At 42.2% G+C, this 14,181-nt stretch overlaps 1 protein-coding gene across 6 annotated transcripts in view; it reads right to left on the reverse strand.

Annotated features, from left to right (window-relative positions):
• Window positions 1-220: 220 nt before the first annotated feature.
• The window catches only part of LOC114789111 (CUGBP Elav-like family member 5), a 106,833-nt gene continuing 92,872 nt past the window's right edge, over window positions 221-14,181 (reverse strand). For 3 of the 6 annotated variants that reach the window (XM_028978201.1, XM_028978199.1, XM_028978202.1), the window contains 6 exons: window positions 8,522-8,542; window positions 8,017-8,226; window positions 7,515-7,601; window positions 7,126-7,269; window positions 4,957-5,121; window positions 221-4,459 (listed from right to left, as the gene is read on the reverse strand). In XM_028978201.1, coding sequence (XP_028834034.1) covers window positions 4,994-5,121; window positions 7,126-7,269; window positions 7,515-7,601; window positions 8,017-8,226; window positions 8,522-8,542 — 590 coding nt within the window. In that variant the 3' untranslated portion in view covers window positions 221-4,459; window positions 4,957-4,993. The remainder of the gene's footprint in view (window positions 4,460-4,956; window positions 5,122-7,125; window positions 7,270-7,514; window positions 7,602-8,016; window positions 8,227-8,521; window positions 8,543-14,181) is intronic. The other 3 variants (XR_003749619.1, XR_003749618.1, XM_028978200.1) reach the window with 3 other exon arrangements.

The raw sequence follows: 14,181 nt of genomic DNA on the forward strand, positions 1-14,181 counted from the left end.
ATAAATAAATACAATAAAGTGAATAAAAATGTAAAATGTACCTCCCCCAAACTCTCTATAAGAAACCTGAATATCACTTTCAGCAAGAATGTGTTTCGTTTAATCGTTCATCCTTCAGATTTTTATTATTATTCATTCTGATTAAATACTGTACTTCTAATAGTTGTTTAGTGGAGTGAAGAAGAAGGGCCTTAACCTTTTTGCGAGCAGGCAGCTTTAGTGCACATTTTTGTCCTTTTAGTGTTTTTTTTTTTTTTTAGTGCAACTAGAACTATTGCTGTAATCGAAGGATCAGACAACGTGGTTTACCTGCTTGTGCAGCCTGTCGCCCGAGGTCTGCCACCCGCAACCTCACCCCCTTCCCCTACACGCCTTCAGCTAGAAGGAGGTACCAGATAAAACACAAAAGACTGGCGCACCGTCATGTCTCCACGCACCTTGTTTTTTTTTTTTTTTTTTTTTTTTTTTTAAGCATTTTGTTTCTAGTATCATTTTAATGCACTTCTACGACTCTACGGGCAAATAGCATGCACAAAGAGTGAAACTACTAGGCAGGGCAAGCTATGAGAAAGAATCGTTTGGCAATAAATAGAATTATAAATAGTGTTCATGTATGCATGTGTGTGCTGTATGTGTATGGATTTCTTACAAATAAAATAAAACAACTGTGTTTGTACAGTGTAGTATACATGCTCACAGGACCAGAAGGTCATGAGATTTTTGCATGTGCTGCGGTCTTAGACCAGCCATCCCATGAGCAGGAATGTTAGTGTCCGATTCCACTGGCCTGGGAAATGCTGGCTACTGGCTTTCAAAGGGTCAATCCTCCATCCCCTCTTTTTCCTCTATTTGGTCAGATTCTCGATGCCGAAACATCATCATTGTCTAATCTATCCTCCGCCCATGATAGGGAACTTTGTCACAGGAGTTTTTGTTGTTGTTGTTGCTGCTATTTGATGGAAATGTTTGGCTTGGTTGGGCATGTAAGTGTGCGTATGTTTTATCTTCACTGGTGCTTTAAAATTTTTTTAGAAAAATAAAGAAATGTTGGAAATGGCTGTAGTAGTTGGTCAGTGATGGTGTACAAATGGAGTATTCCATACTCTCTAGCCCACAGAGAATGTCTGGTTGGTCCTTTAGCTGTTTCCCTGTAAGAGGGGCCACAGCAAACAGTATATACGGGGCAGTGTGAAGGAGCAAAGTTCAAAGAGTGTGCATGTGTGTGCGCGCGTGCATGGCCGTGTGTCTGTGTGTGTTTGGCCCAGTTAGTCGAGACTATACCAACAACGTCATGGGTGAACATGGTGATATGATGAAGTGTCCATTCTGCATCTAAAAAATGAAGGCCGATGAGCTGAAACAAGAGGTAAGAGCTGAAATCAGCTGCAGCCAGACCTTATCCAGGACAAAAACCCAACAGTCTTGCAGCATGTGTGTAACCTTCAGAATACCTGCATGAGACTAACAAACGAATCATTATGGCACATAACGTTTTCAAATGTATACTTAATGGCTGCACAGATTAACTGGTGATAAGGGTGGGGCTTGTTTGCTAGTGTAAGATCAGGTGACTTCAGAATTTGCGTAAAAACCTTTTGTTGGCGAGTAATTATCTCTGTCCCCCAGTAAACGATCTTCAATGATGTAAAATGGCAGGGGCCTGATATAAGATGACTTGCAAGCTACTTCCTCATTCTGGATGAATTTTGTGTTTTATGTATTTATTTATATCAATTCCAAGGACCTCACACTAGCGAACTAACCCAACACTTTGCAGGCAGAGCAGCGCTAAGCAGCTGGTTTAGTCATGTAGAGCCTATAACAGCATGATCAAATATTATGATGAATTTATGTCATTAGTCACAAATCCATAAATAGACAGTTTGAGGTTCATATTTGTTTGGATTGCTTCAGGGTTGTCTGAGCCAAAGTCTGTTCTGAAGGTAGATATCATTTTTACCCCTCGAGAGACAAACATTTTTACAGCAAACACATCCAACAGCGAGAGCCCCTGTGTCTTTTTGACCCCAGGTTAACCTCCAGAGCTCTTTTTAAAAACATGGCTTGTCGTGACAAAGCCCCATCTCCCGCTCCCATTTCATCTGAATAAAATATCTGCCATGGGAAGGGAGACGGGAGGCCACTTTAAAAGTCAGTGGGATCAAACCGCTGCCAAAGGACATCAGACTCAAGAGCTTGAGTTTTTCCATCTACCGCACAACAAAGTTTCTCTCTTCCTGACAAAATATTGATAGTGTTGAAAAGGCCCAGAAACGTACACGACTGCCCCGTCCCCCACCGGACCACCCCACCGTGTCTCCTGAACAAAAGTGGTTTAGCGTTTTTTTCCACTCTGGATTACACATTAAAACGCACATTTTTATAGCCTTGCCTCCCACTGCTTTGTGTTGTGCTGTCCCACCATAAATCCCCCGTCCCCACTCCGGCAGGCCGCGAGTCCCTCCCGCCCTGATTAATCGCTGGCTTTACAGTGTGTGCTTTAGATTACATTAGTGTTTATCAACAGCGATTCGACCGACGCCGGGCGTCCGCGCGCACACACACCCTCCGGTACCGCTCAGCACAGCCAATTAAGATAAAATAAAATAAACCGAGAAATGCAGATTTTATCTACTAACAGAATAATGGTCCTCCTGGATGGGTGTTGATAAAAGGGAGTCTCAGAAGCCAGTCCCTGGACTGCTCTCAGCCGGTCACAAATGGGTTTCACTTCGCTGCTGTATGAGCACCATGTGACTCACTTAACTCCTAGAGGCTTTCAGGGTGGTGAGCACAGAAAACCCATGTTGTGGGGGGAAAGGGGTTTGTAAATGTATTTGAGTGAAAGGGATGTGGGTTTCACTAAAGCACTTAGATCTTGCTGTGTGCTCATTGGTCAGATCCCTGAAATGGCACATTCCAGTGTCACTCATACTAAAAGGACCTTGCAAGGCAACAAATGACACATCACGACAACCTTTTCTCTAATCACAAGGCCCCTTTTAAGTCCCCCTGCCATGGATTCTGGGTTCTCCTTATGATTTGTGCTGCACCTGGACTCTGTAGACCCTCAGGATCCTGTCATGCTCAGTTTCAGTGTTGCTTTTGGTTGTGTGTTTGTGTGCTATGTCCTACAGTCAGGTTTCTGGGTGGCCAGGGCACCGAAGTGACTCAGCATTTGTGTGATCCGCTTCTCAATTTATTCCCGCCGCCAGAGCCAGATGGCGCTGCGCTCAACTCGCAGACGCAGAGAGCTGCCGTTCCATCCCATCTGACATCTGACTATACAAATACTATAGTATTCAAATACTAAAGAAATCTGCTGCCTGGCTGCCATTATAACAAAAGAAAGGATTCATTAAGAGTACAACCCTGATTTTCTTTGCTCTAGATGTCTAATGTCTCATATACACAGCAGTCTCCCGGGGGTGAGGATAGCATCATGCTGCAAGCTTGTGTTTAACCTTAAAACAGACCTTTCACCTGGATGAGGTTTCGCCACAGATGACAGATTTAGCTGCAGCCAAACACCTTTATCTTTATCTGTCTTTATATATCCTCATCCATTTCGTTCCATTCAAGCAATCAGTGATAACGTAAATAAATTAAGGGAAAAATCCCCCCTCCCCGTTCATTTTGTATTTACAGTATACACCCTGAAGTATGTTCCTCTAAATCCTATATGTAGCATGGTAAGCAGAAGCCAGTTCAGTAAGATATTGATGAGAGTATAGTACATTAGCTGTAGATGTCGATAAAAACGTTTGGTCCTCTGTTTCCTACTGGGTGAGGGAACTGCAATTACACTGTTGCTATGGAAACGAGAGAGAGAGAGAGAGAGAGAGAAAGAGAGTAAAGTCAGTCATACCGAAGCTCTGTGCTCATCAAAGAAGCACATGATAGAAAGGAGGGGAAAGAGGAAGAAGAGAAAGAAAGAAAAGGTAAATGTTGTGTCCATCAAACGACAGAAGCACTTCCCAGTTTTTTTTTTACCTTGGTACTTCAAGTTTCACCCTCATAAAGTCCACAAAAAGGTAAAAGTCACAAGTGTGTCTGATCTTTTTTTTCTTCGTCTTTTTTGTTTTGTTGCTCTTTTTTCGTTTGGACGTGTACATAGATCTACTTGTTGCTGCTTTGGAGTCTGTCTGTGGCTTCATCAAAATCCTGACTGTCAACAGAAAACTGCATTTTTCAGTCTCACTCTCTTCCTTTTTTCGTTCTGAAGTTTTATGCTTATTTTCAAGTTTTTTTTTTCACTTTTTGTCTCCTTGTGGTTGGTGTCATTCGTAGCTGTCATCGCCCCTCCGTATTACAGTAGACTTTCACCGCCATGGCGCGTTTTACTTAAAGTCAGATCTGATATGTCTCCAGGAATCCCTTATGCGCTTGTTCATGTTTTTTTCATTTTTTTTTGTGTTGTTTCTCAAGAAAAGTTTCCATCCTTCCAAATGTCTATAGCCTATAAGAAAAAACAAAACATTTGGGTTAGACACTTCTGAACCTTTTTTGACGCTGATGAAATTGACTGAAAAATACCAATTTCCACGCCTGGTGGACACATACAAAGCCAACAATGTCGAAAACGGTGGTCTGTAACTGGTGGGCTGTAATGGTGCCTGTAACTGGTCTGGTAGCAATGCTTGCATTTCTTCATTTGTTCCTAATGTTTTTTTCTATAGAAATATTCCTTCACGGTACATTATTTTTGTTTTGTGTCTGGTGTGTAGAGATGACAACACTGTATTAAATTAACTCCACTTCTGTTATAAAAAAAGGATTTGTGTGTGAAATTGATCTCCCATAGTGTCACCGCACATGAAAGCTGTTTTTATTAGGATGTGCGAACCTTTAAAGTTGTTAATGGACCTCATCAACCTTAGGGAGAGATACAGATTCTCAATAGATGACAGTATCAGACTCTTTGCTGAAGATGTGGAAAATGGAGTCCGCTCTGACCTGTGCGGTCTGATGCTGTGCGGGAAGGCCGGATGAGTCAGTAGGGGCGGCTGGCATCCTTCGGTCTCTTCAGCTGGACTTTGAGGCGCTTCATGCCAATCTGGAAACCATTCATGGCCTGGATGGCGGCCTGGGCACTGCCAGGGTTATCAAAGCTCACAAAGCCTGCCAGGCAAAAATACACAAAACTGATGCAGATATATCCACAAACAGAGCATGCAGACAAACTACTTCCCTGCCTGACTGACAGTAAGCAGTGCATTTCACTGATTCTACTGCTTTCACATACTCACACACTTACAGACTGTGACGGAGGAAAAACCCTCCATTCGTGTCCACACTGTGAAAAGCCATCTGCTGTTTGAAAACACCCCATATCCTACATAAATTAATTAAAGAGACCGTATTCATTTTACAAGTCTCATTTTAAAAGATGAATGTAGTCAAGGTTTTTAATGGTCCCAGTGGAGAAGAGATGGGCAAATGGATCAGAGTCCCGAGGTCCTGGAAAGAAAGTGATTTAGACCTGGAAGGACCTAGTAATGGATATAATGTGAGTGCCCTGAGGGGACTTTATATCAGCACTATATTTCATAAGGAATGGGTTACTGTGAGAAACTGACTATAACTATAGTCCTCTTCTCTTCACTGGCTACTCTCAGACAAACCCTGATCTATGATCAGGCCCCATTAATTTTCTAGGCACTAGAATTTTCTAATAGATCCCCAAATAGGAATATAGACAATTTGTATAAAACTTTAATTTCCTGAGTATCTGCTGAATGCACAAAAGCTACTATGTAGGAAAACGCAATGTAGCAAATGCAAGACTGAGATAAAAAACCTTTCCAATAATGCTGTGAACCAACGAACAAACTTGTTCAATGATTAGTTAGAGCCAAGTGGCTAGAGTTTCTTGGGTAAAATATGAAACTTTCCCATTTTTTCCCATTTTATTTCAACTTGAAGAACATATGCATTCATATAAATTAAAAGTGATGAGTTAAAGTGATTTCATGTGGTGGTCTCTGAGAGACTGTTAGAGTTGCTCTGGCCTCATGGACACACATTCATCTTGATCATCTGATTAATTTAATATGCAATTACAAAATATGATTTTTTTCTCTTGCTTCAAGTCTCAAGTTAACTGATAAGTGCAGAGAAAATTTCTCCAGAGATGGACAAACTATACCAGGCCAACCCACAGACAATATACAGATCCATTACTTTCTATTTCTCGTCGGCTGAGCAGTGTGTTTGTGATTGGATATGAGATCGACCAATATGGAGAGAAGGAAAGACTATATGTGGAACGGTGTAAGCAAAGATGTAACACACAGAGAAGTTTGTGTCTATGTGTTTGTGAGTGGGTGTGTGAGAGAAAGAAAAGGAGCAATAAGAAGAGATATTTCTGAGAAATATACAAGAAAAAAGAGGGCTTGTGAACAATGTTGTCTTTAAGGTAGTGCTGAACTGATCTGTGTATTTCTGTGTAGGTGTGTGTGTGTGCAGCTATGAGTGTAGAAAGATATGGTGGACAGGAAGCGGAAAAAAGATAGAGAGTAAACAGGCAGTCACACTCTCAGCGAGAACGCATGCAATTCAGTACAGGAACTGTGCAAGATAGCATCATCACTGCGCGGCAGGAATAATATGCTTTGCAATTCGCTTCCATGGCAATGCAGATAAGGGTTCGGCTGGTCTAGTTAAAATGCAACACCACAATTATGGCCAGGGTTAAAGATTCACAAGTGTTGCACTGATTTAGAAGAATTCTGGGAAATTACACTACAGAGTTCTAGGAAGTTCTAATTAGAATCTAGATCTAAGAAACTTTATCTTAGATCTGCCAAAATTTATTCAGCTCCTATCCCATGTGACTTATCTTCAGTAATTACAGGTTTGGTCCTGTCAAAGCAATATAGTGTTAAGTGTGATGCAATGTCTGACATAAAGGTTATGTATCTGTTGCACCTTATTGCCAAAGGCATGTAAGCTGATTACAAGAGGAACAGTCTGTCTACCCATCACATATTATATGTGGTTCTTTTAATGAATATCCTGCAAAAGTGCAATATGCTTAACGTGAGCTTGTTCTGCTGGAAAGAACCAATTTCCAGATCAATTTCCTGTGAGTACGCTGGTGGTACAAAGATTTTAAAGTCTCACCAAAGCACTTGCTCTGGTTGGTTGCTCGGTCCATGAAGACTTTTGAGGAGATGACCGTTCCAAATGGTAGAAACATCTGCATGAGTTCGTTATCTCCAAACTCCTGAGGCAGATGATAGATGAAGAGATTACAGCCCTCTGGTCCTGCAAAACACCAGAGGCATCACTTAGACAATGCAACATGGATATTCACAGCTTTACTTTATTGCATTATTATTATATAAAATGCATAAAAAAGTGCTAATGCGGTAAAAAAAATATCGCACTTATCAGCAGACACCCATTATTAAATATTAAGGTTGCATATCAGATTACATGTTTGTAAAAACTGCTATATATGCTGACTTTTTAGTTGAAAATTCTAAATGTAAGTATATTTTGAGCCTCACCTTCCCTCTGCTGCTGCTGCTGCATGACCTGAGTCGGTGGTGGCAGTGTCTGACCAATAGGGGTCAGTGTGGTGGCTGGATAAATGGCTGGCGGTCAGCAGAGAGAGCAATGGAAAAAGGAAAGGAATTAGGACAAGAGCAATTAGCATGAACGAGGAAGAGAGGGAAAATGTTGACCTTTATAGTTCAATGCAAACTAAAAGAATCGCAATGAATTCAAAATATGAAATACCAGCTTCAGCAGAATCGACAGTGTGCCCTAATTGCTGATAGCTGTCATTTTGTTTTGAGCTTTCACACAAAAGAAATGATGCTTATGAATGGCCTGGTGAATGATAAAGAATGCATTTCTATTAAACACTCGAAAACACTCAGAAGTGCAATTCAGAAGAAAAAGCACAATTTTTATCATTTCATGCTGAAAACGTGATCTATATGTGCTTGTCTGTATATACTGGTAGACTTGTGTAATGTCGCATGCTGGAGTTCTGTGTGAGTGTACCTGTGTACTGCTGGACTCCGGTGAAGGCCTGCTGTAGGTTGTCGGCAGCAGTGGGACTCTGGGTGGAGTAAGCAGGCAGGCCATTGGTGTAGACGGCCTCCACTGGGTGTCCATTGGTTTGATGCGGGATGCCTGTGAAGCCGTTGACTATGGGTGTGACGATGCTGGGAACTGCTGAAGGGGGTAAGTTAGTGGGCGGTGAACTCAGGCCTAAAACAGCAAAAAAACAAGGAAGGCCAATGTCACTTGATTGTGACCTCATGACCTCCATTTGTGCCAATAAATAAAGTTTCCTCACTTCCACTGCATGAGTGCAAATAAATTTTTTATTTTAACGCACCATTGCACTTAATTCAACATAAACCAAAACCACACCAAGAATACAAGCAACAGCAATAATCTTGTAATATGTAAAGCACAGGCAGCATCACAGAGACCATTAAATAAATAATATAAATATACATATATATAAAAACCTGCACTCCCCAGAGTCATCTACACTTACCAACAGTTGTCCAGCTGCAGTCTGTAATATTTGACAGGCACAACAGAAAAAGTTTCAGAACCACTGGATTAAGCCAATAGTCATATGCAAAAGTGTACAGTCTGAAGTGGCTAAATGTGGCTTAAACAATTGTGCTGGGCAGTGATCATGTGCAATGATCATTTTATGTATTAATAATAATTACAGATGTAAACAATTGTTCTGACAAAATAACTAGGATGTGGTTGACTAGCAACTTCTAATCAAAAGCAACATCTTGTCCTCTTGGTACATTAGTAATAAACACTTGTCCTTTTGCTGCAAAATATACATTGACATGAATATCTGTACTGTTAAAGACGCTTTTATAATATGGTTTATTTTGGCTTCGCTGTTAACAACAACCTGTTGCACTACTGCTCTGTATTATCACCATGCATATGCCACTTTGATCCAAACAACATTTTTTTTCTTTATTATTACATTCAGGGTTAGATTTCAATGGATGTTAAACTGGTAATGACTGGGTTTAAGACTGACTTTTTGTGGTTACAGGTGTGCTAGAATAAAGTATTTTAGTACTTTACAATCATATTTTAGAACTTAATGTTGAGTAAATTCTAAATTCTACTGGGACATTGCGTATTTGCACTAGATATGGGACAGTTTCTCCCATGTCAACATGAGCCCAAAATGGAAAAAAGTTGTAAATACACGTCTTTCAGCGTGAGCGTGAATAGGGTATTCATCGTGGATCGATCTACAGCTGTGGTCCTGATGTAATAACTGTTCTGGCACAAATATTGCCCAATTTATCTTGGCTGCCAGTTGCATTGATCAAACAAATGTAATTTAGACCAGCTTTTTTTCATTATTTTCAATCACATCTCCCAATACTTCCATATTATTCTCCACAGTTACTTTAGCTCCACCCAGCTGAGTTGCCTTTTCTTCTAGGGATGCAGATTCAGCACTGTGATTGGCTGGCACCCAGTGGCAAGCTGTGTCCCACAGAGACGAGAGATATTTTCACCCCCCCCAGCCCCCGCCTACTTCAAACACAGCTGTCAGTCAGCATGAGGAGCAGCAGGTGCTCCAGCGGATAGATAGCCCAAGGCGAGAGCCGACCCACAGGAGACGGGTACCATGTCTCCTTCTCTCCCTCAGCCGCCTCTTTCTACTTTTTATCTTTCTGACCTCTTTTTCGTTCGCTATCATTCTTCATTCTCAACTTCGCCCACAACTCACTCACTTTCCCTGCCTCCGTCTGTGTGCACACGTCGTGATTTGTCTCAAAAACCTCTGCCCTCCTGACCCTCTCTCTGTCTCTCTCGCTCCCCCTTTCCCACTGTCCTTGAACTTTTCCTTTCTTATCACTTTCCTCAATCTTTCGCGCTCCCCCTTTCTTGCTCCTTCTCTCGGTGCCATGATGAAATCGGTGTGCAATCCCAGTGCAGTAGCGCACTGATGGTCTGCTGAAAGATACAGCAATCCTCCTGAGCCTCACGGAGGAGAGGGTTCATTGCATCCAGTTTTGTTCAGCTAAAAAAGGAAGAGCTGCACTAAATAAACGATCCCGATCATGGTTCCGAACCTCAGATGATTTCAGAGTTTTTTAATAAGGATCGCCAAATCGCCTGTCTGTTACGAAGCCCTGAAAACACATCATCTCCATTTCCTTGCTCATGTGCGCATTATTTGTTGCCATATGAATAATTTACAGCATGTCAACTGTCTCTGTTTTGAGGAATAAGAACTTATGCTTTGGAGTTGATTTTGGCTGAGAAAAATACCTGCTGTTATTCATTGCTACTTTGACAAGAGTCTCCCTCAACTTCTCAAGATTCTAGGAGTCTAACCTGCATCGTGGTCATCGACTACCTGCTTTAATCCTCCATTAAAACCACTGGCCTCCAATTTGTGTACCATCTGCAGCATGAAAAGTTATTTCTCTCTTCTTTTACTGGATAGGAGGGGGAAATTGTCGCTTCAGCTCTTTGAAAAGATAAGTGTTGATGGGAAGAGGGTGGAGGTGTGGAGGGATGGAGGAAGAGAGGAAAGAGGAGTGTGACAGCGTGCTGTGGGGTGTTAATGACAGGTTGTCTGTGGAGGATTCTTTTGTGCTGGAGCGCCGACACAGCAGAGGAAAAGATCCCAAAAGACCAGAACTCAGTGAGGGCGGGCGAGCGAGCGAGCAATCGAGAGAATGAGTGAAAATGAGACAATGGCAAAGACAAAAGAGAGAGAGAGAACACAGGAAGAGAATGAAGATAATGAAGAAATGAAGGAACGTGTGAATGAAAGGAGGAAACTAGTGACACCAAGAGTGAGAGAGAGGATGAGAGAGAGAGAGATCAGTTGTCACAGAAAGTCACATGCTTGTCATCTATGCAGTGTGCCGCTCCCAGACCCTATAGAAGAGGTTATGTATGAATATACATGCTCACTCAGGGTTATGCTAATCACAGACCCTGACAAGTGGGCTTAGAAGTGGAGCTCTCCAGGTACGGCAGTCACAAGAGGATCTTATCCTCGTCCAGCAGACGGCGAGGACGCGGGGGAGGGGGAGGGGGAGCCACCCTTCGCTCCGCACTCCCAGGCGCAGGGCTGGAGAATGGTGTCCAGCTGGTGCGTTTTGCTACGCCACGTTCTGCCCAGCAGGCAGCATGCCGCAAACATCGAATCATCTCGGCTTTCAGCAGCACTGTGACACCTATTAAATCACAGCTTTATTACTGAAATAATAGGAAGACGGTATGTTGCATATTTTACAAATCAGAACAGTGAAGGATCAGTGTAAATTTAATGACCTACTACTGTGAATATGATTATTTGATGTCTTAATGCTCATTTATGCACAAAAAAATAGGACGTCAGATTCAACCGACATACGTCTGCGCCTGGTTTACTTTGGTAAAAAAAATTTTACCAGAGGACAAAGTTTTCCACCTTCCAACACTGTCAAACAAGGCAAAGGTGGAGGAGGATGCAATCATTCATTTATGAAGATAAAGGCCTGGACTGCAGTGGTCTGTGTGACCATTAAAGTGACTCGCTTCAGAAAGTTCTGATATTTCTTTGTGAATTTCCAGAACTATTTTCCCCCTATTGCCTCCCCTAGAATTCCCATTCCCGATGAATCCCTATGAAGGATTCTGAAAATGTGATACAAATAAAGAAAAAAATGTATTAACATTAACAGCATCCGGCAGAAAGCGTGTTCAAATGGCTCCCAAGCCTTCATCTGGTTCACATTTTTCTTATGTTCCAGCACAATTTACCCAAGATATTAGAGCTGCACAACCCTGGATAACCAAGCCGAACAACAGCAACCCGCAAGCTGCCCCAAACCTGTACTGTGCTCATGCTGTGTGGCTCTGCCCTGTGCCTGTGCTGCCTCATGATTTGAGGTGTTTGCAGCCTGTGCAGTGTTTTGGTGGGGGGTTTCAGAGTTTCTCTATGACATGGGTCAGGGAAAGATTTGCAGTTTTGCAGTGCTGGTGCGCCCCCCCAGCAGAAGTGATAAATTAGGTTGTCATGCCTGCCTGCTGAAAGTTCCAGAGAGGCTGGTCATGCATGCAACACACAATTTCACCAGGTTCCCTCCACAATGCCTGAATTAGAGCCCTGTTTGGTGCCTGTTGAAAATGCTACCTGGCTGAGGTCCTGGGATGCGATGCCTGCTGACACACACACCGGTGGAAAAATGAGTGTAGAACCACCAGGAGCGTGGGGAAGGAACTGGTTTCATCTAGAGGTAGGATTTTGTACAGATATTGTAGAGGAACAATAATTGTTCATAATTCTTAATAGTTGCTTTGTATTACATGTTCATGTACCCGACATGAAGAAAGGCAACAGTCACTATTCTCAGGAGTCTCACAGGTCTACTTTATTGTGATTCTTGTCCTGTTGTATGCCATGTTGTTACTGTGTGTCCCTGGTTTGTAATGGGTTGCCTATACACAATTAACTAATAATGATTGCTCACGCTTTTATCATACTGTACGAATCGTGAAAAGTACATATTGTGCTAGGTATGAGCTGTGTTGTTTTATCTGTGCTGAGGTGTCTTCATTTTGTTACTGTGTCTGTGCTGAGTTCTATTCTGGTGACTGTATAGTGTATAGGCTGTACTGTGGTATAGTGAGCTGTGTTCAGCTTCTGCCAGGGGTCTCCAATCTCAGGCCAGTTCTGCCACTAGAAATGAGAAGGTTCTTCATCCAGTCAGTGCCCTTACTAAGTAATAATAACATCATTTAGCACCTTCCTCAGACTCAAAGTCACTGATAAACAGAGCATCACAAACAATACAGAAAATAACATTTGAGAAGAACACAGAAAGGAACAGGTTTATGGTTAATGGGAATGCTGTGCGAAGAATTCCTAGATTTCCTGAAGAGTTCAAGCTGCAAAATTCTGTATGTATTATAATTTAGCATGCATCTTAGCTAAAATGGCAGCATAGGTGAATTGGAATAGTCAAGATGGGGGGTGATTAATGTGAGTATTTCTGCACGGTATGGTGTATGGCAATCTTGCAAAGATGGAAAAAGGCCAACTTCTTTATTGTCCTAATGTGCTGAATCAAACCCACATACACACCGGCCTTTTCTGTCTAAGGGGAGCCGAGTTAAGTTGTGTTGTGTCTGTGTTCCATTGTGAGAGATTTATGCTTTGTTTGTGTGGTCTGTCATTTCTGTGTAGTTTATTGTGATGTGTTGCGCTGTGCTGTGCCTGTGAAGTCAACTCTCCTTGCTCAGCTGTGTCTGGACTGTGTTGAACTGTGCTGTGCTGCATCTGTGCCTTGCTGTGATGATGAGGCTATAACAGTTCTCTGTGACTGCGGGAATTAGTGCAGGTCCGAGGAGAGCTCTGCAGTGTTTTGCACTGTTTGGTGGCACTTCTGTCCCCCTGCAGTAATAAATTAGACTGTCGTGCCGGTCTCTGTCAACTGAAGGCTGCAGACAGACACTAACACACATCACACATCTAGAGACCTAGGCAGAGTGTCTCGAAAAAGGTACTGATTCACATGCATCTGTATTCCCAGTGCACACCATAGCAGCATTGTTCATTTTGTGTGTGTTTTGAATGTGTGTGATTGCGCTGGTAACTACTGTATATGCGTTTGTAAGCATGCCAATGGTCACTATGTTCACCCAGCCACTAGACAGACCAGAAAGACCAGACCATCTGGGTCTGAAGCTACAAGAATTTATATAAAATGTGATAGTAGGATTAAAAATGGGTATATATGTATGTAATGGGTTCTGACCCATTCGTCCATTGAACATGTATGGGTATAGTTGTAAACTTGAAGGGATTTCCTGAGGACTGTAACTGTACTGTGTTTTCTCTCAATCATCAGCTCTAAGGGCTTGAGAAATGTAGCATGAATTTGAAGTGAACCAACCATGATGAATTCAGCGGTTGTCTCTGCTTGGCAACATGCGCAAAATCTTTTCAAATATTCCAAATGCTGTGAGGCTGATGCAAAATGGCTTAATTCACACAGAAAAACATTAATGATGAGCTGTCTCCAGGAAAAGCTAGGCTGTTATTCATCTTCAACAGCAAAGAGCTGCCTATGCAACTATGTACACACACACACATACACCAAAACCAATACCTTAGAGTCTTTCATTACTGGAATGAGAGCTCGTATAAATTGCCTCTGC

The sequence above is a fragment of the Denticeps clupeoides genome, chromosome 4 (assembly GCF_900700375.1).
Source record: "Denticeps clupeoides chromosome 4, fDenClu1.1, whole genome shotgun sequence".
Taxonomy (NCBI): domain Eukaryota; kingdom Metazoa; phylum Chordata; class Actinopteri; order Clupeiformes; family Denticipitidae; genus Denticeps; species Denticeps clupeoides.